At 37.5% G+C, this 27,231-nt stretch overlaps 1 protein-coding gene across 1 annotated transcript in view; it reads right to left on the bottom strand.

Moving 5' to 3' along the window:
* The window catches only part of POF1B (POF1B actin binding protein), a 116,095-nt gene that overhangs the window by 19,510 nt on the left and 69,354 nt on the right, over positions 1 to 27,231 (bottom strand). The window contains exons 7-8 of the mRNA XM_081792409.1: positions 9,658 to 9,685; positions 6,800 to 6,874 (exon numbers count right to left, since the gene is read on the bottom strand). Of these exons, the coding sequence (XP_081648535.1) occupies positions 6,800 to 6,874; positions 9,658 to 9,685 (103 nt within the window). The remainder of the gene's footprint in view (positions 1 to 6,799; positions 6,875 to 9,657; positions 9,686 to 27,231) is intronic.

Below are 27,231 nucleotides of genomic sequence, written 5' to 3'. Positions count from 1 at the left end.
AGAGTCCTCGAAGGAAAGAAAAAAGAGGGGGGAGTTGAAAAAGTATTCAAAGAAATAAGGGCTGTAAACTTCCCCAAATTAGCAAAAATCGTAAGTATAAGTTCAAGAAGTTGGGCAAATTCCAAATCGGATAAATCCAAAGAAATCCAAAGAAACTTCTTAGAACTAAAGATAAATTTTAAATCTTTAAAGCAGCAAGAGAAACCTTAACTATTGGTAATAACAACTCAAATGACAGCATATTTGTCATCAGAAATCCGAATGGCCAGAGGGAAATAGCACACCATTTTTGAAGTGCTGAAAGAAAAGAACTGTCAACTACAAATTCTGTATCTAATGAAAATATCCTTTAAGAATTAAGAGGGAATCACAAAATTAGGAGATGAAGAAAACTGAAAAAAAAATTTGTCACTAACAGACTTACCCTAAAAACTGGCTGAAGGAAGTTCTCTGAAGAGAAAGAAAATGATGATGGAATTTGGAACATCAAAAAGGAAGAAATAACATCTTAAGTAATAATATGAGTAAACAGAGTAAGTTTGCCTTCTTTTGCATTTTCTAAATTATATTGGTGTTTGAAGCAAAATTATAACACTGTATGATGTGGATCTCAATGCATGATGAGAAAATATTTAAGACAATTATGTTATAAATGTGGAGAGTAAAGAGAGATAAAGGAAGCAAACTTTTCTATAATTCACTGAAACTGACAAATTGTTGACAACAATAACTAGGATAAATTATGGATATATAATGTAATTCTTAGAGCAACCACTAAAAAGGCTATACTAAAAGATATAATCAAAAGAATCAGAGATAAATAAAAATTAAGTTATAAAACATGTTCAGCTAATCCACAGGAAAGCAAGACAAAGAAAACAGGGAAACAAAAAAGCAGAACAAACAGAAAACAAAAAATAAAAATAGGAAATCTAGCCCTAACGTTTAAATAATTGCAACGTGGTCTAAATACACCAATCAAAAGACAGAGATTTGCAGAGTGTGAAAAAAACCTTTACCCAACTACGTGTTTTCTACAAGAAATTAACTTCAAATATAATGAAAATTTAAAAATATATAATGAAAGTAAAAAGTTGGGGAAAAAAATATACCATGCAAACATTAATCAAAAGAAAACAAGAGTGTTATGTTGATATTAAATAAAAATGACTTCAGAGCAAAGAAAATTACCAGAAACAGAGAGGGACCATTACATAATGATAAAAGGGTCAATTCACCAAGAATACATAGTAAATCCTAAATGTTTATGCACCAAACAACAGAGCTGCAAAATGTATAGTACTTCAAAAACTGATAGAACTGAAAGAAAAAAGACAAGCTCACAGTTATAACTGAAGATTTCTATATGCCTCTCTCAGCAACTGGTAAGAACTACTTGGCAGAAAATGAGCAAAAATAAATAAGAACTCAACAACCTCGTCAATCAAAGTATCAACCCTTTCATGTACCCATGGAATATACACCAAGATATACAATATCCTTGGCCATAAAACAAAACTTAACCATTTCAAAACAATTAATTTCATATGGAATATATTTTCTGGGCACAGTGGAATCAAACTAAAAATCAATACCAGAAAGACAACAGGAAAATCTCTCAGCACTCTGAAACTAAATAATATACTTCAAAATAATCCACAAGTCAATGCAGAAGTCTAAAGGTAGCTAAAAGTACATAAAGCTGACAGAAAATGAAAATATATATCATAATTTGTGGGACACAGCTAGAGCCATGCTGAGAGGCTGTTTATAGCACTAAATGCTTACATTAGAGAACACAAAAAGTCTCAAATCAATAATCTAACTTTCTATATCAAGAAACTAGACAAAGAAGAGAAAAACAAATCAAAAACAAGCAAAAGAAGGAAATATATAGACAGGGGCAAAAATTAGTGGAAATATAAACAGGAAAACAATAAAGAAGATCAATAAAACTAAAGTCTAGTTTTATGAAAAAAATGATAAAATTGATAAACCTCTAGCAAGACTGACAAAGAAAAAAAGGAGAAGACACAAATTACTAGTATCAAGAATTAAGTAGGGGATAGTAATACAGACCCTGCAGACATCAAGATAATAAGGGAATACTATGAACAACTATACACTATAAATTTGACAATTTAGACGAAATAGACTACTTCATTGGAAAATACAAGTTACCACAACACACCCAATATGAGATAGATCATTTGAATAGACCTATAACTATTATGGATTTGAATTTAGAATTTTTTAAACTCCCCAGAAAACAAATCTACAGGCCCACATATTTTTACTGAATGATTCTACTAAATGTTTAAAGAATTAATACAGAGTCTATATAGTCTCTTCTAGAAAATAGACAATGATGAAACATGTCCCAGTTCATTTTATGCAGCTAGTATTATCCTGATAGCAAAACCAAAGGGAACACAAGAAAACTATAGACCAATGTTTCTCATGAACTTAGATGCAAAAATCCTCCAAAAGAGTTTTTCAAAGAAATAGGTCTTGAATTCACTTTCAATAGACATCCGACCACCAGAGATAATATCAAGAATGCCTCCAAGATTCAGATTCTGCAGAGCATATGTGTTCTCTATACCACTGTCTCTTTATAATACAGACTGTATGCCACTAAAATTATTTTATTTTAGTTTCACAAAAATGACATTAGGTCCAATATTTGGATGACCAAAAAAGGTTTAAGAACAAACTTAGAAATTGGCCTCACTTAGACAATGCTAGGTTATCTCTAGAATCCATTCTTGCAAACAGATGTACTCTTTAGCCATATTCTTTTATTTATTTATTTATTTATTTATTTATTTATTTATTTAATTTATTTATTTTAAATTTAAGTGAAATTGATTTCCATACAACACCCAGTGCTCATCCCAAAAGGTGCCCCCCTCAATACCCATCACCCACCCTCCCCTCCCTCCCATCCCCTATCAACCCTCAGTTTGTTCTCAGTTTTTAAGAGTCTCTTATGCTTTGGCTCTCTTCCACTCTAATCTTTTTTTTTTCCTTCCCCTCCCCCATGGGTTTCTGTTAAGTTTCTCAAGATCCACATATGAGTGAAAACATATGGTATCAGTCTTTCTCTGTAAGACTTATTTCACTTAGCATAACACTCTCCAGTTCCATCCACGTTGCTACAAAGGGCCATATTTCATTCTTTCTCATTGCCACGTAGTACTCCATTGTGTATATAAACCACAATTTCTTTATCCATTCATCAGTTGATGGACATTTAGCCATAATTTGGCTATTGTTGAGAGTGATGCTATAAACATTGGGGTACAAGTGCCCTATGCATCAGCACTCTTGTATCCCTTGGGTAAATTCCTAGCACTGCTACTGCTGGGTCATAGGGTAGGTCTATTTTTAATTTTTTGAGGAACCTCCACACTGTTTTCCAGAGTGGCTGCACAAATTTGCACTCCCACCAACAGTGCAAGAGGGTTCCCGTTTTTCCACATCCTCTCCAGCATCTATAGTCTCCTGATGTGTTCATTTTGGCCACTCTGACTGGCATTAGGTGATATCTGAGTGTGGTTTTGATTTGTTTTTCCCTGATGAGGAGCGATGTTGAGCATCTTTTCATGTGCCTGTTGGCCATCTGGATGTCTTCTTTAGAGAAGTGTCTGCTCATGTTTTCTCCACATTTCCTCACTGGGTTATTTGTTTTTCAGGTGTGGAGTTTGGGGAGCTCTTTATAGATTTTGGATACTAGCCCTTTGTCCGATGTGTCATTTGCAAATATCTTTTCCCATTCCGTTGGTTGCCTTTTAGTTTTGTTGGTTGTTTCCTTTGCTGTGCAGAAGCTTTTTATCTTCATAAGGTCCCAGTAATTCACTTTTGCTTTTAATTCCCTTGCCTTTGGGGATGTGTCAAGGAAAAAATTGCTACGGCTGAGGTCAGAGAGGTTTTTTCCTGCTTTCTCCTCTAGGGTTTTGATGGTTTCCTGTCTCACATTCAGGTCCTTTATCCATTTTGAGTTTATTTTTGTGAATGGTGTGAGAAAGTGGTCTAGTTTCAACCTTCTGCATGTTGCTGTCCAGTTCTCCCAGCACCATTTGTTAAAGAGACTGTCTTTTTTCCATTGGATGTTCTTTCCTGCTCTGTCAAAGATTAGTTGGCCATACGTTTGTGGGTCTAGTTCTGGGGTTTCTATTCTATTGCATTGGTCTATGTGTCTTTTGTTGTGCCAATACCATGCTGTCTTGATGATTACAACTTTGTAGTAGAGGCTAAAGTCTGGGATTGTGATGCCTCCTGCTTTGGTCTTCTTCTTCAAAATTACTTTGGCTATTCGGGGCCTTTTGAGGTTCCATATGAATTTTAAAATTGCTTGTTCTAGTTTCGAGAAGAATGCTGGTGCAATTTTGATTGGGATTGCATTGAATGTGTAGATAGCTTTGGGTAGTATTGACATTTTGACAATATTTATTCTTCCAATCCATGAGCATGGAATGTTTTTCCATTTCTTTATATCTTCTTCAGTTTCCTTCATAAGCTTTCTATAGTTTTTACCATACAGATCTTTTACATCTTTGGTGAGATTGATTCCTAGGTATTTTATGCTTCTTGGTGCAATTGTGAATGGGATCAGTTTCTTTATTTGTCTTTCTGTTGCTTCATTATTAGTGTATAAGAATTCAACTGATTTCTGTGCATTGATTTTGTATCCCACAACTTTGCTAAATTCAGGTATCAGTTCTAGCAGACTTTTGGTGGAGTCTATTGGATTTTCCATGTATATCGTGTCATCTGCAAAAAGTGAAAGCTTGACATCATCTTTGCCAATTGTGATGCCTTTGATTTCCTTTTGTTGTCTGATTGCTGATGCTAGAACTTCCAACACTATGTTAAACAACAGTGGTGAGAGTGCACATCCCTGTCATGTTCCTGATCTCAGGGAGAAAGCTCTCAGTTTTTCCCCATTGAGGATGATGTTAGCTGTGGGCTTTTCATAAGTGGCTTTTATGATGTTTAAGTATGTTCCTTCTATCCCAACTTTCTCAAGGGTTTTTATTAAGAAAGGTGGCTGAATTTTGTCAAAGGCCTTTTCTGCATCGATTGACAGGATCATATGGTTCTTATCTTTTCTCTCATTAATGTGATGTATCACGTTGATTGATTTGTGAATGTTGAACCAGCCCTGCAGCCCAGGAATGATTCCCACTTGATCATGGTGGATAATTCTTTTTATATGCTGTTGAATTCGATTTGCTAGTATCTTATTGAGAATTTTTGCATCCATATTCATCAGGGATATTGGCCTGTAGTTCTCTTTTTTTCCTGGGTCTCTGTCTGGTTTAGGAATCAAAGTAATACTGGCTTCATAGAATGAGTCTGGAAGTTTTCCTTCCCTATTTTTTGGAATAGCTTGAGAAGGATAGGTATTATCTCTGCTTTAAATGTCTGGTAGAACTCCCCTGGGAAGCCATCTGATCCTGGACTCTTTTTTGTTGGGAGATTTTTGATGACTGATTCAATTTCTTCCCTGGTTATGGGTCTGTTCAAGCTTTCTATTTCCTCCTGATTGAGTTTTGGAAGCATGTGGGTGTTTAGGAATTTGTCCATTTCTTCCAGGTTGTCCAGTTTGTTGGCATATAATTTTTCATAGTATTCCCTGATAACTGCTTGTATCTCTGAGGGATTGGTTAATAATTCCATTGGTGGAGAACAAAGGCACTCACCAGCGCCATCTCCCTCGCCCATCCCCCAGCACCGGGAGGGAGTCAGACCCGCCAACGGAGGGATGGATCCGCAGAAGCACAGCGTGGGGTGTTTGCGCGGTGCAAGCAAGTTCCCTGGCAAGAACTGGTTCCCTTTGGGATTTTGGCTGGGGGATAGGTGAGGGAGATGGCAGTGGCAAGCACCTTTGTTCCCCGCCAAGCTGAGCTCTGTTGTCCGGGGCTCAACAAATCTCCCTCCCGTTGTCCTCCTACCCTCCTGCTCTCCGAGCAGAGCTGTTAATTTATAACCTTCCAGATGTTAAGTCCTGCTAGCTGTCAGAACACCCTCCGTTCAACCCCTCCGCTTTTGCAAGCCAGACTCAGGGGGCTCTGCCTGGCCAGTGGGCCGCCCCCCCCCCCACTACCTCCCGCCAGTCCGTGTAGCGTGCACCGCCTCTTTGCCCTTCCTATCCTCTTCCGTGGTCCTCCTGTCTGTGCTTGGCTCCAGAGAACCCATTCTGCTAGTCTTCTGGCGGTTTTCTGGGTTACTTAGGCAGGTGTAGGTGGAATCTAAGTGATCAGCAGGACACAGTGAGCCCAGTGTCCTCCTACGCCGCCATCTTCCTGACCAATCCCTCCAAATGAGAATCTAGCCATATTGTTTAGCATCTATCTTCTGTTTCTCATTTCATTGTAGGGGAACTTACTACTCCAGTAGTCTCTACCCTTCCGTAAATCAGAAAAAGCAAGGCACTGGCCTTTCTCATTTCTTACTGCAAGGATACGGTGGGGACGGGTAGAATAGAAAATGGAAAAGATGAGGACAAAGACTACAAGTTAGAATCAGGTTTTGCTATAGGAGTGAGGAGAGAATAAGGGCATTACTATTTCTATAATGCTTTCCTGAATGCTAATTATTCAATATAAGTGTATGCAACCCTTTTTTAATCAAAGTATAATCAACTATAATGCAACCCTTTTTTAATCAAAGTATAATAAACTCTTGTAAAACAGGATTTTTATTTAGAACTTTCTGTTCTTAATTAAGGGAAGCATCCTTGGCTAGTGGTTTGTCACTGTTGATTTCACATCCACTCTTGACCTCATCTTACCTGCAGAATATAGCAAATTTGCTGTTTTGTACACTCTGACAATCCTCTGGGAATCAAGGATTCAATGTCTTCTGACTGTAAGAAAAGAGAGGCTTATACATTGAAAAGATACACATGAGTATTGTAATTTTAGGGTCTGCAGTTCACAAACTTTTGTGCAGCAGAGCATATTTTTAGGAACATCAAAAGATTATTTCAGTTTTGGGTGATAGTTGCTACCAACTTCCTTTCTACCCTGATAGTTCTTACTTTTAAAAAAATTGACTATAGAGGCACCTGGGTGGCTCAGTCGGTTAAGTGTCCAACTCCTGGTTTCAGCTCAGATCATTATTTCACAGTTTGGTGGGTTCGAGCCCTGCACTGGGATCTGTGCTGACAGGGCAGAGCCTACTTGGGATTCTCTCTCTCTCTCTCTCTCACTATCTCTGCCCCTTCCCCACTCATGCTGTCTCTTTTTCAAAATAAATAAACTTAAATTATTTAATTTTTTTTTAAAAAAATGATTATACTACAGACACTATGGAAAGTACCTTGAATTCTAGGCATTTTAGGGAAAAACTTTATGCAACCAATCAGATGTTCCATTTCTACATTTTTTAAGAGTAATTTAAAAAACAAAAAGATGGCCTCTCAAGTCCCATTAAATACTCTCAGTGTATCTTTCAACAACTGGAAGCTTTGATGAGTGATAAATATGACATTTGAGAGGCTTATTTTTTAAATAATGAAAATTGAGGATTTACATTGAGCTATGATGACTTCTGAAAAAGTAAATGTTGACACAGCAACATTGAAAAGCTTTAACTGATTTTTTTTTTTTTAGTTGAAGCAATGCAAATTTATTATCTAGTAGTTTTGGAGGTTGGAATCAATGGGGCAAAATTAATGTGTCAGCAGAACTGCATTCTTTTGATGGGCTCTAGGGGAGAACCTATTTCATTGCCTTTTTGTTTCTACAGGCTGCCTGAATTCCTTGGCTGGTGGCCTCATCACTCCCATCTCTGCTTCCATTGGCAGATCTCCTGACTCTGACCTCCTGCCTCCCTCTTTTAAGGACCGTTAGTGTTAACATTGGGCCCACCCACATAATCCAGGATAAGCTCCTCACTTTAAGATTCTTAACTTAGTCACATTTGCAAAGTTTATTTTACCATATTAAGGTAACATATTCAAAAGTTTCAGGGATTAAGGTGTGGACATCTTTGGGGGGCCATTATTCTGTCTTCCACATAATCTTATTGCCCTTCTTCTGAAGCTCATATCCATATAGTTTCCCTCTGTGAGGTCTAGATCCAAGAGAGGGAGATTCTAATAGAGGAAGGGTCTTCTCTTCCACCTGCTCAAGACCCTCCTTGGATGACTAACCAAGAATCCACTTCCTCAGAAGACATCTTTCCCTCTTCCTCAGGGGGTGATTTTTCTCTATGGCTGCTGCAAGACAAGTTAATTAGAATACCATCCAGTACCTCTGACTTCAGTACCCTTATCCCAAACTATAGAAGGATGATGTCCTTACAAAAAACAAAAAAAAACAAAAACAAAAAACAAAAACAGATAGCCAAGGACTGAAGTTAAGACATCACAGCAGATACTTATCTTGCCAAATCCTATGCCCAGCCCAACATGTATCATTGTCTTCTTTTATTTTATTCAAATATAATTAACATACAGTGTTATATTAGTTTCGGGTGTACAATATAATGATTCAGCAATTCTATACATTTCTCAGTGCTTATCAAAGTAAGTATACTCTTAAGCCCAGTTATTTATTTTATCCATATCCCCACTGACATCCCCTTTTGTGAGAAGCTTCAACTAATTTTAAGTGAAAATCACTGTAATGAATGCAGTATATCAATACATTGAAAATAAAGAAAAAAATTGGAGCACCTGGGTGGTGGTTAAGCATCCAACTTTGGCTCAGGTCATGATCTCATGGTTTGTGAGTTCGAGCCCTGCGAAGGGCTCTGTGCTGACAGCTTGCAGCCTGGACGCTGCTTTGGATTCTGTGTCTCCTTCTCTCTCTGCCCCTCCCCCACTTGTGTTCTGTCTCTCTCTATTAAAAAATAAATAAATGTAAGCAAAAAAATTTTTTTAAAAAAGAAAAAAACACAAAAGAGGCCACTGTACTTTTTTATTACATCGAAATCAGTTCTTTCTCTATCTGATTACTTATTCCATTTGAAGTAATACTTAACAAAATGTGCATATATAATAGAATTAAAAATTGAAAAAAACTTAAGTTGATTTCTGTTTGGCATGGGTCATAAGGTTCAAAATACATTAAAACTAACTTTGCTACTTAGTTAATGTAGGTCTTAATTTTCTAAAGCAGAGAGTATGTGGTAAATGAAATTTTAAATGTTTTGATAAGCAAAGACAAAGTCATAAACAACAGTTGATGAAATATTTTTCACATTAATAATTATTACCTTTATGATTATTACTTTTATGGCCATTAGAAAAATATAAAAAAATTAACATTTTTATTTATTTTTGAGAGACACAGAGAGATGGAGTGTGAGCATGGGAAAGGTAGAGAGGGAGACACAGAATCCGAAATAGGCTCCAGGATCTGCATGGTCAGCACAGAGCCCAACCTGGGGCTTGAACCCACCAACTGTAAGATCATGACCTGAACTGAAGTTGGATGCTTCCCCAACTGAGCCACCCAGGTGTCCTGTAATTACAAACATAAACGGTTCTATCATTTTAAAGACAAAATAATCATTATATCTTTCACTAATCTGTGTTTCTAGTCTAATAAAGGTACCAAACTAAAACAGTATTATTGGTGCAAATATCAGAATCTGCTTTGTTATCACCTATATTTGATTTTCAACTATTTTTGCACTTACCTCATCTGTAGACTCAAAGTCCTCTTTGCTGCAAGAGTGAAAATAAAAAGATAGACAACCTTAAGAAAATGTATGTATTGATCATATATAAATGCTAGTGTTTCTAATTCTTTTATCTTATGTTTTAATATATCATAATAACAGCAATTCAATTTACAATTCAAGTAAGAAATTTTAAGCTAACTAAAATGGCACTTATCAAAAATAAAGATAATTTTCCTGAAACGAGTTAATCTACTAAAAATGACCAATATTGATTAGGGAGAGGAAGAGGCCAACATGGCAGAGAAGTAGGGGGATCCAAACTTCCCACATCTCTCAAAGAATGCTGAAGCCAAAGGACTTTGAAACCCCAAGAGTCTGGGAGGAAAAGAGACTGAGTCTAAAAGGGAGTCACTGGAACATCCTTGACGGGCTATAGGTAGGTGATTGAGAACTGGGGGAGATAAAATGGGCCATGTAAGCACAGAGGGGAGTGATCCCCTTTTGTGGAGAGACAAAGGGAAGAGAAACAGTGGCTGGGGAAGCATAGGACTGTATCTGGACAAAAGATAAACCTCGGGCTGGGACTGAGAGCGATACCATCTCTAACTGCAGGGCTTTCTTGGACTGGGGCCAGCTGACCCATTCGCACACCTGGGGAGGAGGAAAGCCAGACCCGGGTTCGGTGGTAGGTCAGGGGTGCAGTGCACAGTAGAAGAAACCAGTCCCCTCCTTGGAGTGCTGTGGGAAAGGACAAAGCCTGCCTGCCTCTGCCATCCTGGGGCGCAGCGGGGATGTCAGCAACACAGTCTGCAGCAGGAAAAGATGGTCCTCCCTGAAGTGCTGAGGCACAGACAAAGCCAGCTGGGAGCACATATCAGGCTGCACAGAGAGGCACTTCCTCAGTGCCAGAGCAGACAGAGTGGGACTTTGAATCCTAGCCAAGCACTGGTCAGGGGAGTCAGGGGAGCAAGAAGCAATGCCCCATCTGCACCTGCTGCAGTGAGGATGACTCAAATGGAGTCCACCAAGCCCCATGGAGAAGAGACTGGGGGATCGCCATCCCCCACCCCCACCCCCTGCACCACCAAGGCAAAACCTCAGGGATCTGTCCGGGGCCCATAGTGGAGGCAGAACCAGCCTACACCAAACCACGCCCCTCCATGCCTGGTCACTGCATATCTCCTGGAGCAGGACAGATGCTGTGGAACCAAAGGGCTCTATCATCCAAACCAGTGCTGCTGCAGAGCCTGGATTAATTCTCGGACAATTCTTGTTATTTAGATACATATTCCCTTCTTATCTCTTCCCTCATCTAGGCTGGTTACTCTGGTTGTTGGTTTGTTTAAGCAGACATATTTAATCCATTCTCTTCATACATATTCTACACCACTTTCTCTACTTTCCTTTCTCTCTCTTTGGAATAATCAAGCCATAGTTTCTCTGTCTGGGTAACTTTATCTTTTATTTTTCCCCCACCTCCTTCTTTATTTTCTTTCTTTCTCTCTCTCTGGATAAGGCCATTTAGACTCTCTGCCTAGTCAATGTTTATTTTCTCTTTGTCCCCACCCCTGTCATTTCTCTCTTTGTATATGATCTTCCATCAGCACTGCCTCTACCCTGTTCTTTACTTGTAGCTGGTGTTTCTGCTTTTTTGCTTTTGGATTAGTTTGTTTGTTTTATATGTGTGTGTGTCTGGTCTGTCTGTTTGTTTGTCTTATTTGTCTGTGTGTTTGCCTGTCTTTGTTTCCTGTTGGTTTTTCTGTTTGTTTTCCTTTCCAGGGATAATTCAAATAACAACTCAAATCAGATCTTGTGGAGGGTCCAAAACATCACTACAAGTAGAGAAATAAAATGACCAAAATCGGGACAACACAGAGCAAGTAACACTCTCCAAAAAAAACACCTACTGAAGGACCAGGTCCTGAACAGTGTATGACCCCCCTTTAATATAAGAGTGCTCACAGGTACAGAGCACATAACAAGCTTTTAAAACTCATAAGGGACAGAAAAGTAGCCAAAATGATGAAATGGAAGAATTCCATGCAAAAGAAAATCCAGGAAGAACTGAAAACTAAAGAATTGATCTAAACAGATATAAGCAATATAACTGAATAAGAATTTAGAATAATAGTCATAACATTAATCACTGGGCTTGAAGAAGGCATAGAAGACAGCAGAGAATCTATTACTGCAGAGATTAAGGAACTAAAAATCAGTCACGATGAATTAATAAATGCTATAAATGAGGTGCAAAATAAAATGGAGGCGGCCACAGCACAGATTGAAGAGGTAGAGGGGAGAATAGGTGAATTAGAAGATAAAATTATGGAAAAAGAGGAAGCTGAGAAAAAGATTAAAAAATCCAGGATCAAGAGGGGAAAATTAGAGAAGTAAGTGATGCAATCAACTGGAACAATATCTGTATCATAGGAATTCCAGAAGAAGAAAAGAGAGAGAAAGGGTCTGAAAATGCACTTGAATGAATCATAGCTGAGAACTTCCCTGATCTGGGGAAGGAAAAAGGCAGTGAAATACAAGAGGCACAGAGAACTCCCTTCAGACATAACTTGATTCGATCTTCTGCATGACATATCATAGTGAAACTGGCAAAATACAAGGATAAAGAGAAAATTCTGAAAGCAGCTAGGGATAAACACGCTCTAACTTACAAAAGTAAACCCATAAGAGTAGTGGCAGACCTATATACTGAAACTTGGCATGCCAGAAAGGAATGGCAGGAAATCTTCAATGTGATGAACAGGAAAACCATGCAGCCAAGAATTCTCTATCCAGAAGGTCTGTCATTCAGAATAGGAGAGATAAAGGTTTTCCCAAACAAACAAAAATTGAAGGAATTCATCACCACTAAACCAGCCCTACAAGAGATCCAAAGGGGGATTCTGTGACTGAAATGTTGCAAGGACCACAAAGTACCAGAGACATCACTACAAGCGTGAAAGCTACAGATATCACAATGACTAAACCCATATCTTTCAATAATAACATTGAATGTAAATGGACTAACTACTCTAATCAAAAGACATAGGGTATCAGTATGGATAAAAAGAAGAACCATCTATTTTCTGTCTACAAGAGACTCATTTTAGACCTGAGGACACCTTCAGATTGAAAATGAGGGGATGGAGAACTATCTATCATGCTACTCAAAGTCATAGGCAAGCTGGAGTAGCCATACTTATATCAGACAAAGTAGACTTTAAATTAAAGGCTGTAACAAGAGATGAAGAAGGGCACTAGGTAATAATTACAAGATCTATCCATCAGGAAGAGCTAACAATTATAAATGTCTATGCACCAAATTCGAAGGCACCCAAATATTTAAAACAATTAATCACAAATATAAGCAATATTATTGATAAGAATGTGGTAATTGCAGGAGACTTTAATACTCCACTTACAACAATAGACAGATCATCTAGACACAGAATCAGTAAAGAAACAATGGTTTTGAATGATACATTGGACCAGATGGACTTGACAGATATATTTAGAACTCTACATCCAAAAGCAGCAGAATATACTTTCTTCTTGAGTATACATGGAACATTCTCCAAGATAGATCATGTACTGGGTCACAAACGGCCCTCAATAAATATAAAAGAATTGAGATCATACCGTGCACACTTTCAGATCACAATGCTATGAAACTTGAAATCAACCGCAGGAAAAGGTCTGGAAAACCTCCAAAGGCATGGAGGTTAAAGAACACCCTACTAAAGAACAAATGGGTCAACCAGGCAATTAGAAAAGAAATTTGAAAATGTATGCAAACATATTAAAATGAAAAGACAACAATCTAAATGCTTTCGGATGCAGCGAAGGCAGTCCTGAGAGAAAAATACATTGCAATCCAGGCCTATCTCAAGTAACAAGAAAAATCCCAAATACAAAATCTAAGAGCACACCTAAAGGAAAGAAAAGCAGAAAGACACCCCAAAGCCAGCAGAAGAAAAATAATAAAGAACATAGCAGAAATAAACAATATAGAATCAAAAACACACTAGAGCAGATCAGTGAAACCAAGAGTTGGTTTTTTGAAAAAATAAACAAAATTAATAAACCTCTAGCCAAGTTTCTTAACAAGAAAAGAGAGGACCCAAATAAAATCACGAATGAAAATGGAATTATGACAACCAATTCCTCAGAAATACAGTAATTATCAAGGAATACTATGAAAAATTATATGCTAACAAACTGGACAACCTGGAAGAAATGGACAAATTCCTAAGCACCCACCCACTTCCAAAACTCAAATGGATCATATGGAAATAGAAAATTTGAACAAGTCCATAATTAGTGAAGAAATTAAATCAGTCACCAAAAATCTCTCAACAAATAAGAGTCCTGGCCCAGATGGCTTCACTGGGGAATTCTACCAGACATTTAAAACAGAGTTAATACCTATCCTTCTCAAGCTGTTCCAAACAATAGAAAGGGAAGGAAAACTTCCAGACTCATTCTATGAAGCCAGCATTACTTTGATTCCCAAACCAGACAGAGACCCAGGAAAAAAAGAGAACTACAGGCCAATATCCCTGATGAACATGGATGCAAAAATTCTCAACAAGATACTAGCCAAGTGAAGTCAACAGCATATAAAGAGAATTATTCATCATGATCAAGTGGGATTCATTCCTGGGATGCAGGACTGGTTCAATATTTGGAAATCAATCAATTTGATACATCATATTAATAAAAGAAAAGATAAGAACCACATGATCCTGTCAATGGATGCAGAAAAAACATTTGACAAAATACAGCATCATTTCTTGATGAAAACCCTCAAGAAAGTCAGAATAGAAGGAACATACTTAAATGTCATAGAGGCCATTTATGAAAAGCCCACAGATAATATCATCATCAATGGGGAAAAACTGAGAACTTTCCCCCTGGGATCAGGAACATGACAGGGATGTCCACTCCCTGTGATGTCCACTATGTGTAACATAGTGCTGTAAGTCCTAGTATCAGCAATCAGACAACTAAATGAAAAACAAGCATCAACATCAGCAAAGATTAAATCAAACTTTCACTTTTTGCAGAGGACATGATACACTACCTGGAAAACCCGACAGACTCCACCAAAAGTCTGCTAGAATTGATACATAAATTCAGCAAAGTCACAGGGTACAAAATTAATGTACAGAAATTGTTTGCATTTTTATACACCAATAATGAAGCAACAGAAAGAGAAATAAAGAAACTGATCTCATTCACAATTACACCAAGAACCATAAAATACCTAGGAATAAACCTAACCAAAGATTTAAAGGATCTTTATGCTGAAAACTATAGAATGCTTATGAAGGAAATTGAAGAAGAGACAAAGAAATGGAAAAACATTCCGTGCTCATGCATTGGAATAAATATTGTTAAAATGTCAATACTACCCAAAACAGTCTACACATTCAATACAATCCCAATCAAAATTACACCAGTATTGTTCTCAAAGTAGATCAAACAATCCTAAAATTTGTATGGAACCATAAAGTGCTCATGTAGCCAAAGTACTATCAAAGAAGAAAACCAAAGCAAGAGGCATCACAATCCCATAGTTTAGCCTCTACTACCAACTGTAATCATCAAGACAACATGGTATTGACACAAAAACAGACACATAAACCAATGGAATAGAAAAGAGAACTCAGATTTGAACCCACAAAAGTATGGCCAACTAACATGCAACATGCAGAAAAATGAAACTAGATTACTTTCTGATACCATTCTCAAAAATAAACTCAAAATGGATGAAAGACCTGAATGTGAGATAGGAAACCATCAAAATCCTAGAGCCAAGAGCAGGAAAATATCTCTTTGAGTGTAGCTGCAACAATTTCTCAATCAACACATCTCCAAAGGCAAGGGAATTAAAAGCAAAAATGAACTATTAGGACCTCATCAAGACAAAAACTTCGGCACTGCAAAGGAAACAATCAACAAAACTAAAAGGCAACCAACAGAATGGGAAAAGATATTTGCAAATGACATATCAGATAAAGAGCTAGTATCCAAAATCTCTAAAGACCTCACCAAACTCCACACCAGAAAAGCAAATAATCCAGTGAAGAAATGGGCAGAATACATGAATAGACACTTCTCTAAAGAAGACATCCAGATGGCCAACAAGCACATGAAAAGATGCTCAACATTGCTCCTCATCAGGGAAATACAAATCAAAACCACACTCAGATACCACCTCATGGCAGTCAGAGTGGCTAAAATGAACAAATCAGGAGACTATAGATGCTGGCAAGAATGTGGAGAAATGGGAACCCTCTTGCACTGCTGGTGGGAATGCAAACTGGTGGAGCAGCTCTGGAAAACAGTGTGGAGGTTCCTCAAAAAATTAAAAATAAAACTACCCTATGACCCAGCAATAAGGCTGCTAGGAATTTACCCAAGGGATACAGGAGTGCTGATGCATAGGGACACTTGTACCCCAGTGTTTACAGCAGCACTTTCAACAATAGCCAAATTATGGAAAGAGCCTAAATGTCCATCAACTGATGAATGGATAAAGAGGATGTGCTTTATATATACAATGGAATACTACTTGGCAATGAGAAAGAATGAAATATGGCCATTTGCAGCAACGTGGATGGAGCTGGAGTGTATTATGCTAAGTGAAATAAGTCAGGCAGAGGAAGACAGATACCATACGTTTTAACTCATATGTGGATCCTGGGAAACTTAGCAGAAGATCATGGGAGAGGGGAAGGGGAAAAAAGTTATAGGGAGGGAGGGAGGCAAACCATAAAAGACTCTTAAGGACTAAGAACAAACTGAGGTTTGATGGGGGGTGGGGGAGAGTGGAAAATGGATGTTGGGCATGGAGGAGGGCACTTGGGATGAGCAGTGGGTGTTGTATGAAAAACAATTTGACAATAAATTTTATTTAAATAAAAAATGAACAATATCAAAATAACAAGCCAAAAGAATATACAGAATCAGTTACAGCCATGCACTAGCATTAATCTGTTTATGACTAGATGTACAAGTCCTTGGTGCTTTGTAATAAATGATGCCTGAGTGAATGAATAACAATAATAGTTGTTCTCTCTCTCCACCCACATTTTCTCCTGTATCATTCACTTTCAGTGCTGAGTCCAACTTCTCTCTATAGTCTTCAAGTTATTCCATACCCTTTCATCAAAATCAAAACTTGCAGTATAAATTCATTCAATCTACACTACAGTATATATGGCAGTGACAAAACCTTACACATACCTGGATGTTTACATAGAGACAGAGCTTTAAGCAACATGACCAAAATTCTAGTGGGATGATAAAACTTCCAACATCAAAATGAGGATTTGAGCACCAGGGTTAGAAGACCCTTTGTGAAGCCATGTTAGGTAGGCAAATACCACAAAAGAATTCTTAGTGATTATACCAGTCTGGCACTTGCTTCTTTGGGGAGTGATGAAAGTGGAAAACGATACAGTTTCAGTGTCAGTGGCAATAGACAGGTCTTTATTTCTGACTACTTGTTTTATCTATGCTTCATTGAAGAATTCGGCACAAAATATATGGTGAATGTACTTCTCAAACAAAAACACACTACACATGTTCTGACAACAAGGCAGAATATTTTAAATGTGCTTGTATATTTTAAAGATGCTTGTATAAAATCAGAGGTATGTGAGTGACATATCTTTGATATAAAAGAAAAATATATTAGAGATATGTTAGGACATTATCTCCTACCTTTACCTTCTAAGTAACTGCTTATGGTAATATATTGCTTGGAGAGATAAGAAGGTCTCTCACTGTGCAAAACCTCTTGCATATATTTATAAAAATATATATGTTAATGTGGAGGAAGAAAACTGAAGGTTCAATTTACCCGAGGCATGACTACATATTTGCAATGGTCTGTATGTATGTATGTGGCATTTCCTATATTGCCCAAAATAGAAATTGTGGGGAAGCCCTAGTAAAATAAATAAATAAAATATTCTGTACTTTTTAAATGTTTTACTAAAGAAACTGCATGCATATACTGGGAGTTACAACAAGTTAAAAATATGAATCAATACTTTAGTCATACTCCATTACTATTAACTGAAATAATCACAGTTATTAATGGACCTTTATGCTAAAAATTCCACTGCCCAAGCCAACCTAGTACACATGTCCCTAATCATTTCTTTCTACAGATAAGAAAACAAAACAGAAATAGAGCAATTAACAATCAACAGGACTTAATACTGCATTTTTTTAAAGTAACCAGAATGGTTTCATGAGACAACCTTCTTTAATTCTGACCCTGCATCCTCTCATTGCTAAATTGTAACATGGAAAAAGGAGATTAAGGGGGAAAAAAGAAGAGGGAAAGAGAGAAAGAGAGTGGAAACAGAGATAAGAGCAGAGAGTTGGAGAGACCAATGTGAATTACACCTCCATCCAGCCGTGGGGAGTGGTAGTTGGAATTACAATGGGCAGAAAAAAACAGGGGCAGGAGAAAGAACAATATGGCTTCAGAGTAGGAGGACCCTAGGCTCCCCTCTTCCCACAAACACAACTAGATAACTATAAAATCATACTAAATACCCCAGAAATTGACCTGAAGAGTGATAAAACAAACTCCACAATTAAACATAGAGAAGAGGTGAACCTGGGTGGCTCAGTCAGTTAAGCATCCAACTTTGGCTCAGGTCACGATCTCATGGTTTGTGAGTTCAAGCCCCATGTCAGGTTCTGTGCTGATGGCTCAGAGCCTTGAGACTGCTTCAAATTCTGTGTCTCTCTCTCTTCCCCTCCCCTGCTTGTTCTCTATGTCTCTCTCTCAAAAATAAATATTAAAAGAAAAAAAAAAGAAATGTTACAAAAAGGAGGGGGGAGAACAGGCCACATCAAAGAAGGTAGGAAGTGCAGATATGTAGTTTAGGGGAGAAATAGATCCTAGGTACTTTGGGGGGAAAACCAGGGTCATAGAGAAGAGACAGAGAGAGATAAAGAGAGGAAGAGAGAGAAGCACAGAAGGAAACTCTGAAGGAGAATGTTTCCGCAAAGCCACTGGCTTGGAAAATGAGAGGGGCAAAATTTAGTCAGAACTTGCAGTCAACAGGGCTTAAAGCCTAGAATTTTAAAAGGTAGCAGGCTTGGCTGGGATAGAGCCCTGAAGGCACTGCCCTGCTCATAGAGAGAAGGCAGACAAACAACATGAGAGCAGATGGCATGGCAACAAAGATCTGAAGCATGCTTGAGGCAAACAGTGGGGAGATTATTCACTCTTCTCAGAGCAAACTGAAGTCAGCTTTCACAGAGACACCTCTCTGAGAAGAAAGGAGCTGGCTGGCACCACTCCCCACCCTGATACTCAGCAAAAACACAGTGCCACTTGTAGTAAGCAGCTCAGCAGGGACACAGGCTGCCAAACATGCTTATACCAAGCCCAATCCCTGCACCTCAGGGAGACTGTCCTTTTAAGTCAAAATTAACTTAATACCAGCATGGCGGGCCCCTCCTCCAGAAGACTGGCACAAACCCTTGTTGACACCACACCTCCTGACCAGAGAGTTCTGCAGGGCCATGGCTCTGGTGGAGTTGGTGTCAGGTCTCATTTCACAAGCACACCAGAGCACACCTAGTTAAAACTCACCATATTCAGGCCAGGGACAAAAACCTGCCCACAGTAGGCAAGGAGAACATCTGCAGATAACTTTCTTGAACGATAGAGCAGTGAAAACACCACAGTAGAGTGCACACAGTACACACCTGAGATACTCCCTGAAGTGCCAGGCCCTGAGCACTACATGACCTCTTCTTCATAAAGCTATTACTTTTAGCAGCAGTATGCATAACTGGCTTTTCCAACACAGAAAAGAAGGCAGAGACTTACACAAAATGCTGACAGAAGAATTTATGCCAAATGAAAGAACAAGATAAGGCCAGTACCAAAGATGTAAGCAAAACAGATATAAGTAATCTGTTTGATGGAGAATTTAAAGCAACAATCATAAGGATACCCACTGGGCTTGAGAGAAGAATAGAAGACATCAGGGATACCCTTAAACACAGATAAAATAGTTAACAATGAAGCAATCAGAGATGAATAATGCAATAAATGAGATTGGAAACAAGCTTGATGCAATGAACAGCAGGCTAGAAGAAGCAGAAGAATGAATTAGTGACCCTGAAGACAAAATAATGGAAAATAATGAGGCTTAACAAAAGAGAGAAGAATTCATGGAATATGAGAATAGATTTAAGGATCTCAATGACTATATCAAATGTAATAATATTCATATTATAGAAGTCCCAGATGAAGGAGAGAAAGGGGGACATAAAATTTATTTGAAGAAATAGATGAAAACTTCCTTAATCTAGGGAAGGAAACAGACATCCATATCCAGGAGGCACAGATAAGTCTCATCAAAACCAACAAAAGCAGGCCAACACTAAGACATATTATAATTAAATTTGCAAAATATAGTGAAAAAGAAAAAAATCATAAAAGTGGCAAGACAAGAGAAGTCCTTAACTTACAATGGAAGACTCATAAGGCTAGCTGGAGATTTCTCAACAGAAACTTGGCAAGCCAGAAGGGAGTGGCATGATATATTCAAAGTGCTAATTGGGAAAAATCTTCAGTCAAGACTACTCCATCCAACAAGGCTAACATGCAGAATAGAAAGAGAGATCGTTTCCCAAAAAAACAAAAACTAAAGGAATTCATGACCACAAAACTAGCCATGCATGAAATATTCAAAAGGACTCTTTGATACAAAGGAGAGGCCAACAGTGACAAATATAAGAAAAGATCAGAAAATATCTCCAGACAACGACAAAGTAAAATGGCAACAAATACATTTAAATTAATAATTATTTTGAATTATAAATGGACTAAATGCTCCAATCCAAAGACATAGCATGTCAGAATTAATAAAAAAAAAAAAAGAGTCATCTATATAGTGCTTAGAAGAGACTCACTTTAGACCTAAAAACACTTGCAGATTGAAAAGGGAATAATCCAACAAGAAGATATAACAATTCTAAATATTTATGCATCCGACATGGGAGCACCCAAATACATAAAATATTTAATAACAAACATAAAATAATTAATGGATAATAATATAATAATAGTAGGGGACTTTAATGCCTCGCTTACATAAATGGACAGATCATCCAAACAGAAAATCAACAAGAAAACAATGGCCTTGAATGACACACAAGACCACATGGACTTAACCAATATATTCAGAACATTTCCTCATAAAACAGGAGAACACACATTGTTTTCAAAGGCATGTGGAACATTCTCAGAATAGATCAAATACTAGGTTACAAAACAGGCCTCAACAAATACATAAAGATTGATATCATACCATGTACCTTTTGTGACCACAACACTATGAAACTAGAAGTCATTCACAAGAAAAAACTTGGAAAGACCACAAATACATCGAGCTTAAACATGCTACTAAACAATGAATTGGTTAAACAGGAAATCAAAGAAGAAATAAAAAATATATGGAAGCAAATGAAAATGAAAACACAACAGTCTAAAACCTTTGGGATCCACCAAAAGCAGTCCAAAGAGGGAAATATATAGCTATATAGGCCTACCTCAAGAAGGAAGAAAAATCTTACATAAACAACATAACCTTATACCTAAAGGAGCAAGAAAAAGAAGAACAGACAAAACCCAAACACAGGAAAATGAAGGAGTTAATAAAGAGTACAACAGAAATCAACGATATAGAAACAAATAAAAACAATAGAACAGATCAATGAAACCAGGAGATGGTTCTTTGAAAAACTTAATAAAATTGATAAATCTCTAGTGAGAGTTATCAACTAGAAAAGATAATGCACCCTAATAAATGAAATCAGAAGTGAGATAGAATTAATACCCAACATAACAGAAACACAAGCAAATATAAGAGAACATTATGAAAAATTATATGCCAACTAATTGGACAACCTAGAAGAAATGGATAAATTTCTAAAAACATATAAATTCCAAAACAGGAACAGGAAGAAATAGAAAACTTGAACAGAGCAATAACCAGCAAAGAAATTGAATCTGTAATCAAAAAGTCCCCCAAAAGACCTGTGTCAGATGAGTTCACAGGCAAATTCTACCAAACATTTAAAGAAGACCTAATACCTATTATTTTCAAATTATCACAAAATATAGAAAAGGAAAGAAAACTCACAAATTCATTCTATGAGGCCAGCATTACCCTGATACCAAAACTAGATAAAAACTCCACTAAAAAAGAGAATTACAGGGAAATATCCCTGATTAACATGAACACAAAAATTCTCAATAAAACACTAACAAACCAAATCCAACAATACATTAACAAATTCATTCATCATGTTCAAGTGGGATTTATTTCTAGGCTGCAAGGGTCATTAAATATTCACAAATGAATCAAGGTGATGCACCACATTAATAAAAGAAAGGATAAGAAATGTATGATCATTTCAATAAATGCAAATAAAGGATTTGATGAACTACAACAATGATTCATGATAAAAATCTTCAACAAAATAAATTTGGAGGGAACATACCTCAACATCGTAAAGGGCGTATATGAAAAATCCACAGCTGACATCATCCTCAATGGTAAAAAAACCTGAAAGCATTTTTCCCTAAGGTCACAAAAAAGGCAGGGATGTCTACTCACACTGCCATTGTTTTACATAATACTGGAAGTCCTAGCCACAGCAATCAGACAAGAAAAACAAATAGATGGCATACAAGTTGGCAAGGAAGAAGTAAAGTTTCACTATTTGCAGATGACATGATGCTATGTATAGAAAACCCAAAAACTCCACCAAAAACTCCTAGAGCTGATACAGGAATTCAGTAAATTCGCAGCACAAAAAAAGCAACATACAGAAATCTGTTGCATTTATATACACCAGTAATGAAGCAGCAGAAAGAGAAACCAAGGAATCAATCCCACTTACAATTACATCAAAAACCATAAGATACCTAGGAATAAACATAACCAAAGAAGTGAAATACATGTACTCTGAAAATTATCAAACACTAACGAAAGAAATTGAAGAGAACACAAAAAATGTAAAGGCATTCCATGCTCATGGATGGGAATAACAAATATCGTTAAAATGTCCTTACCACCCAAAGCAATCTGCACATTTAATACAATTCCTATAAAAATACCACCAGCATTTTTCACACACCTAGAAAAACAATCCTCAAATTTGTATGGAAACACAAAAGATCTGGAACAGCCAAAGCAATCTTGAAAAACAAAAACAAAGCTGGAGACATCACAATTCTTTTTTTTTTTTTGATATAAGTACACTTTAATCATGGGTGGGCATGTAATTGTTCATTATACTATATTCAGTATTTTTTGATATTTTGAAATATTTTACAGTTACAAAAGACTTAGAATACATATATTGCACTACTTATCAAAATATACGGTAAGCAGGACTCTGAAAATTATTTTTCTACTATCTTGGACATTGATGAAATCCTTTTAAGTCATTATATTTAATTTTGGTCTCACATTTCACAATGAAAAAATACGCTCATCAAGGAAATATCAAAACTGTATATTAATTTGTCATATGAAATAAGATTAATGATTTAGGAAAGCCTTAGGATGTGATCAATATCTTATACAAGTCTTAAAAAGATAATTTCACTTGATTTTCTTTTTTTTAATTTAATTTAATTTTTTATTTTTAAAAATTTACATCCAAATTAGCATATAGTGAAACAATGATTTCAGGAGTAGATTCCTTAGTGCCCCTCACCCATTTAGCCCATCCCCCCTCCCACAACCCCTCCAGTAACCCTCCGTTTGTTCTCCATATTTATGAGTCTCTTACACTTTGTACCCCTCCCTGTTTTTATATTATTTTCATTTCCCTTCCCTTATGTTCATCTGTTTTGCCTCTTAAAGTCCTCATATGAGTGAAGTCATGTGATTTTTGTCTTTCTCTCACTGACTAGTTGCACTAAGCATAATACCCTCCAGTTCCATCCACATAGTTGCAAATGGCAAGATTTCATTCTTTTTGATTGCAGAGTAATACTCCATTGTATATATATACACCACTTCTTCTTTATCCATTCATCCATTGATGGACATTTGGGCTCTTTCCATACTTTGGCTATTGTTGATAGTGCTGCTATAAACATGGGGGTGCATGTGTCCCTTCGAAACAGCACACCTGTATCCTGTGGATAAATGCCTAGTAGTGCAATTGCTGGGTCGTAGGGTAGTTCTATTTTTAGTTTTTTGAGGAACCTCCACATAGTTTTCCAGAGTGGCTGCACCAGTGTGCATTGCCACCAACAATGCAAAAGAGATCCTCTTTCTCTGCATCCTAGCCAATATCTGATGTTGCTTGAGTTGTTACTGTTAGCCACTCTGACAGGTATCAGGTGGTATCTCATTGTGGTTTTGATTTGTATTTCCCTGATGATGAGTGATGTTGACCATTGTTTCATGTGTTGGTTGGCCATCTGATGTCTTCCTTGGAGAAGTGTCTATTCATGTCTTTTTCCCATTTCTTCACTGGATTGTTTGTTTTTTGGATGTTGAGTTTGATACGTTCTTTATAGATTTTGGATACTAACCCTTTATCTGATATGTCATTTGCAAATATCTTCTCCAATTCCATTGGTTGCCTTTTAGTTTTGCTGATTGTTTCCTTGGGTGTGCAGAAGCTTTTTATTTTGATGAGGTCCCAGGAGTTCATTTTTGCTTTTGTTTCCCTTGCTTCTAGAGACGTGTTCAGTAAGAAGTTGCTGCAGACGGGGCGCCTGGGTGGCTCAGTTGGTTAAGCAGCCGACTTTGGCCCAGGTCATGATCTCGCGGTCCGTGAGTTCGAGCCCCGCGTCCGGCTGTGTGCTGACAACTCAGAGCCTGGAGCCTGTTTCAGATTCTGTGTCTCCCTCTCTCTGACCCTCCCCCATTCATGCTCTGTCTCTCTCTGTCTCAAAAATAAACATTAAAGAAAAAGAAGTTGCTGCAGGCAAGATCAAAGAGGTTTGTGCCTGCTTTCTCCTCGAGGATTTTGTTGGCTTCCTGTCTTAAATTTAGGCCTTTCACCCATTTTGAGTTTATTTTTGTGTATAGTGTAAGAGAGTGGTCCAGGTTCATACTTCTGCATATCGCTGTCCAGTTTTCCCAGCACCACTTGCTGAAGATACTGTCTTTATTACATTGGATATTCTTTTCTGCTTTGTCATAGATTAGTTGGCTATACATTTGTGGGTCCATTTGTGGGTTCTTTATTCTGTTCCATTGATCTGAGTGTCTGTTCTTGTGCCAGTACCATACTGTCTTGATGATTATAGCTTTGATGGTATAGCTTGAAGTCTGGGATTGTGATGTCTCCTCTCCTGCTTTGGTTTTCTTTTTCAAGACTTCTTGCTATTTGGGGTATTTTCCTGTTCCATACAAATTTTAGGATTATTTATTCTAGCTCTGTAAAAAATGCTGGCGTTACTTTGATAGGGGATTGCATTGAATATGTAGGTTGCTTTGGGTAGTATAGACATTTTAACAATATTTGTTCCTTCTATCCAGAAGCATGGAATCTTTTTCCATTTTTTTTTTTGTGTTTTCTTCAATTTATTTCATAAGCTTTCTATAGTTTTCAGTGTATAGATTTTTCACCTCTTTGGTTAGATTTATTCCTAGGTGTTTTATGGTTATTGGTGCAACTGTAAATGGGATCAATTCCTTGATTATTCTTTCTGTCACTTCATTGTTGGTGTATAGGAATGCAACCAATTTCTGTGCATTGATTTTATATCCTACAAGTTTGCTGAATTCATGAATCACTTCTAGCAGTTTTTTGGTGGAATCTTTGGGGTTTTCCATATAGAGTATCATGTCATCTGTGAAGAGTGAAAGTTTGACCCCTTTCTGGCTGATTTGGATCCATTTTATTTCTTTGTGTTGTCTGATTGCAGAGGCTAAGACTTCCAATACCATGTTGAATAACAGTGGTGAGAGTGGACATCCTTGTGTTTTTTCCTGACCTTAGGGGAAAGCTCTCAGTTTTTCCCGATTGAGGATGATATTAGCATTAGGTCATTCATATATGGCTTTTATGATCTCGAAGTATGATCCTTCTATCACTACTTTCTTGACGGTTTTTATCAAGAAAGGATGCTGTATGATGTCAAACGCTTTCCATGCATCTATTGAGATGATCCTATGGTTCTTGTCCTTTCTTTTATTGATGTGATGAATCACGTTATTTATTTTGTGTATATTGAACCAGCCTTGCATCCCAGGTATAAATCCCAATTGGTCGTGGTGAATAATTTTTTTAATGTATTGTTGTATCTGTTTGGCTAATACCTTGTTGAGGATTTTTGCATCCATGTTCATCAGGGAAATTGGTCATTAGTTCTCCTTTATAGTGGGGTCTAGGCCAGCTTTTGGAATTAAGGTAATGTTGGCTTCATAGAAAGAGTTTGGAAGTTTTCCTTCCATTTCTATTTTTTGGAACAGCTTCAAAAGAAGAGGTGTTAACTCTTCCTTAAATTTTTGGGCAGAATTCCCCTGGAAAGCCATTTGGCCCTGGGCTCTTGTTTTTTGTTTTTCTTTTTGTTTTTTTTTTAAATATGAAATTTATTGTCAAATTAGGTTCCATACAACACCCAGTGCTCATTCCAACAGGTGCCCTCCTCAATATCCAACACCCACCCTCCCCTCCCTCCCACCCCCCAACAACCCTCAGTTTGTTCTCAGTTTTAAGAGTCTCTTATGGTTTGGCTCCCTCCCTCTCTAACCTTTATTTTTTCCTTCCCTTCCCTATGGCCTTCTTTTAAGTTTCTCAGTATCCACATAAGAGTGAAAACATATGGTATCTGTCTTTCTCTGTATGACTTATTGCACTAAGCATAACATTCTCCAGTTCCATCCACGTTGCTACAAAAGGCCATATTTCATTCTTCCTCATTGCCACGTAGTATTCCACTGTTCATATAAACCACAACTTCTTTATCCATTCATCAGTTGATGGACATTTAGGCTCTTTCCATAATTTGGCTATTGTTGATAGCACTGCTATAAACATTGGGGTACAAGTGCCCCTATACGTCAGCACTCCTATATCCTTTGGGGAAATTCTTAGCAGTGCTATTGCTGGGTCATAGGCTAGGTCTATTTTTAATTTTTTGAGGAACCTCCACACTGTTTTACAGAGTAGCTGCACCAATTTGCATTCCCACCAACAGTGCAAGAGGGTTCCCATTTTTCCACATCCTCTCCAGCATCTATAGTCTCCTGATTTGTTCATTTTGGCCACTCTGACTGGCGTGAGGTGGTATCTGAGTGTGGTTTTGATTTGTATTTCCCTGATGAGGAGTGACATTGAGCATCTTTTCATGTGCCTGTTGGCCATCTGGATGTCTTCTTTAGAGAAGTGTCTGCTCATGTTTTCTCCACATTTCCTCACTGGGTTATTTGTTTTTTGGGTGTGAAGTTTGGTGCACTCTTTATAGATTTTGTATACTAGCCCTTTTCCCATATGTCACTTGCAAATATCCTTTCCCACTCCATCACTTGACTTTTAGTTTTGTTGATTGTTTCCATTGCAGAGCAG

Source organism: Panthera onca, chromosome X, assembly GCF_046562875.1.
Source record: "Panthera onca isolate mPanOnc1 chromosome X, mPanOnc1 haplotype 2, whole genome shotgun sequence".
In the NCBI taxonomy this organism is placed as follows: domain Eukaryota; kingdom Metazoa; phylum Chordata; class Mammalia; order Carnivora; family Felidae; genus Panthera; species Panthera onca.
Note: the sequence above shows the minus strand (reverse complement) of the source record. Positions and strands in the feature narration are given on the sequence as shown.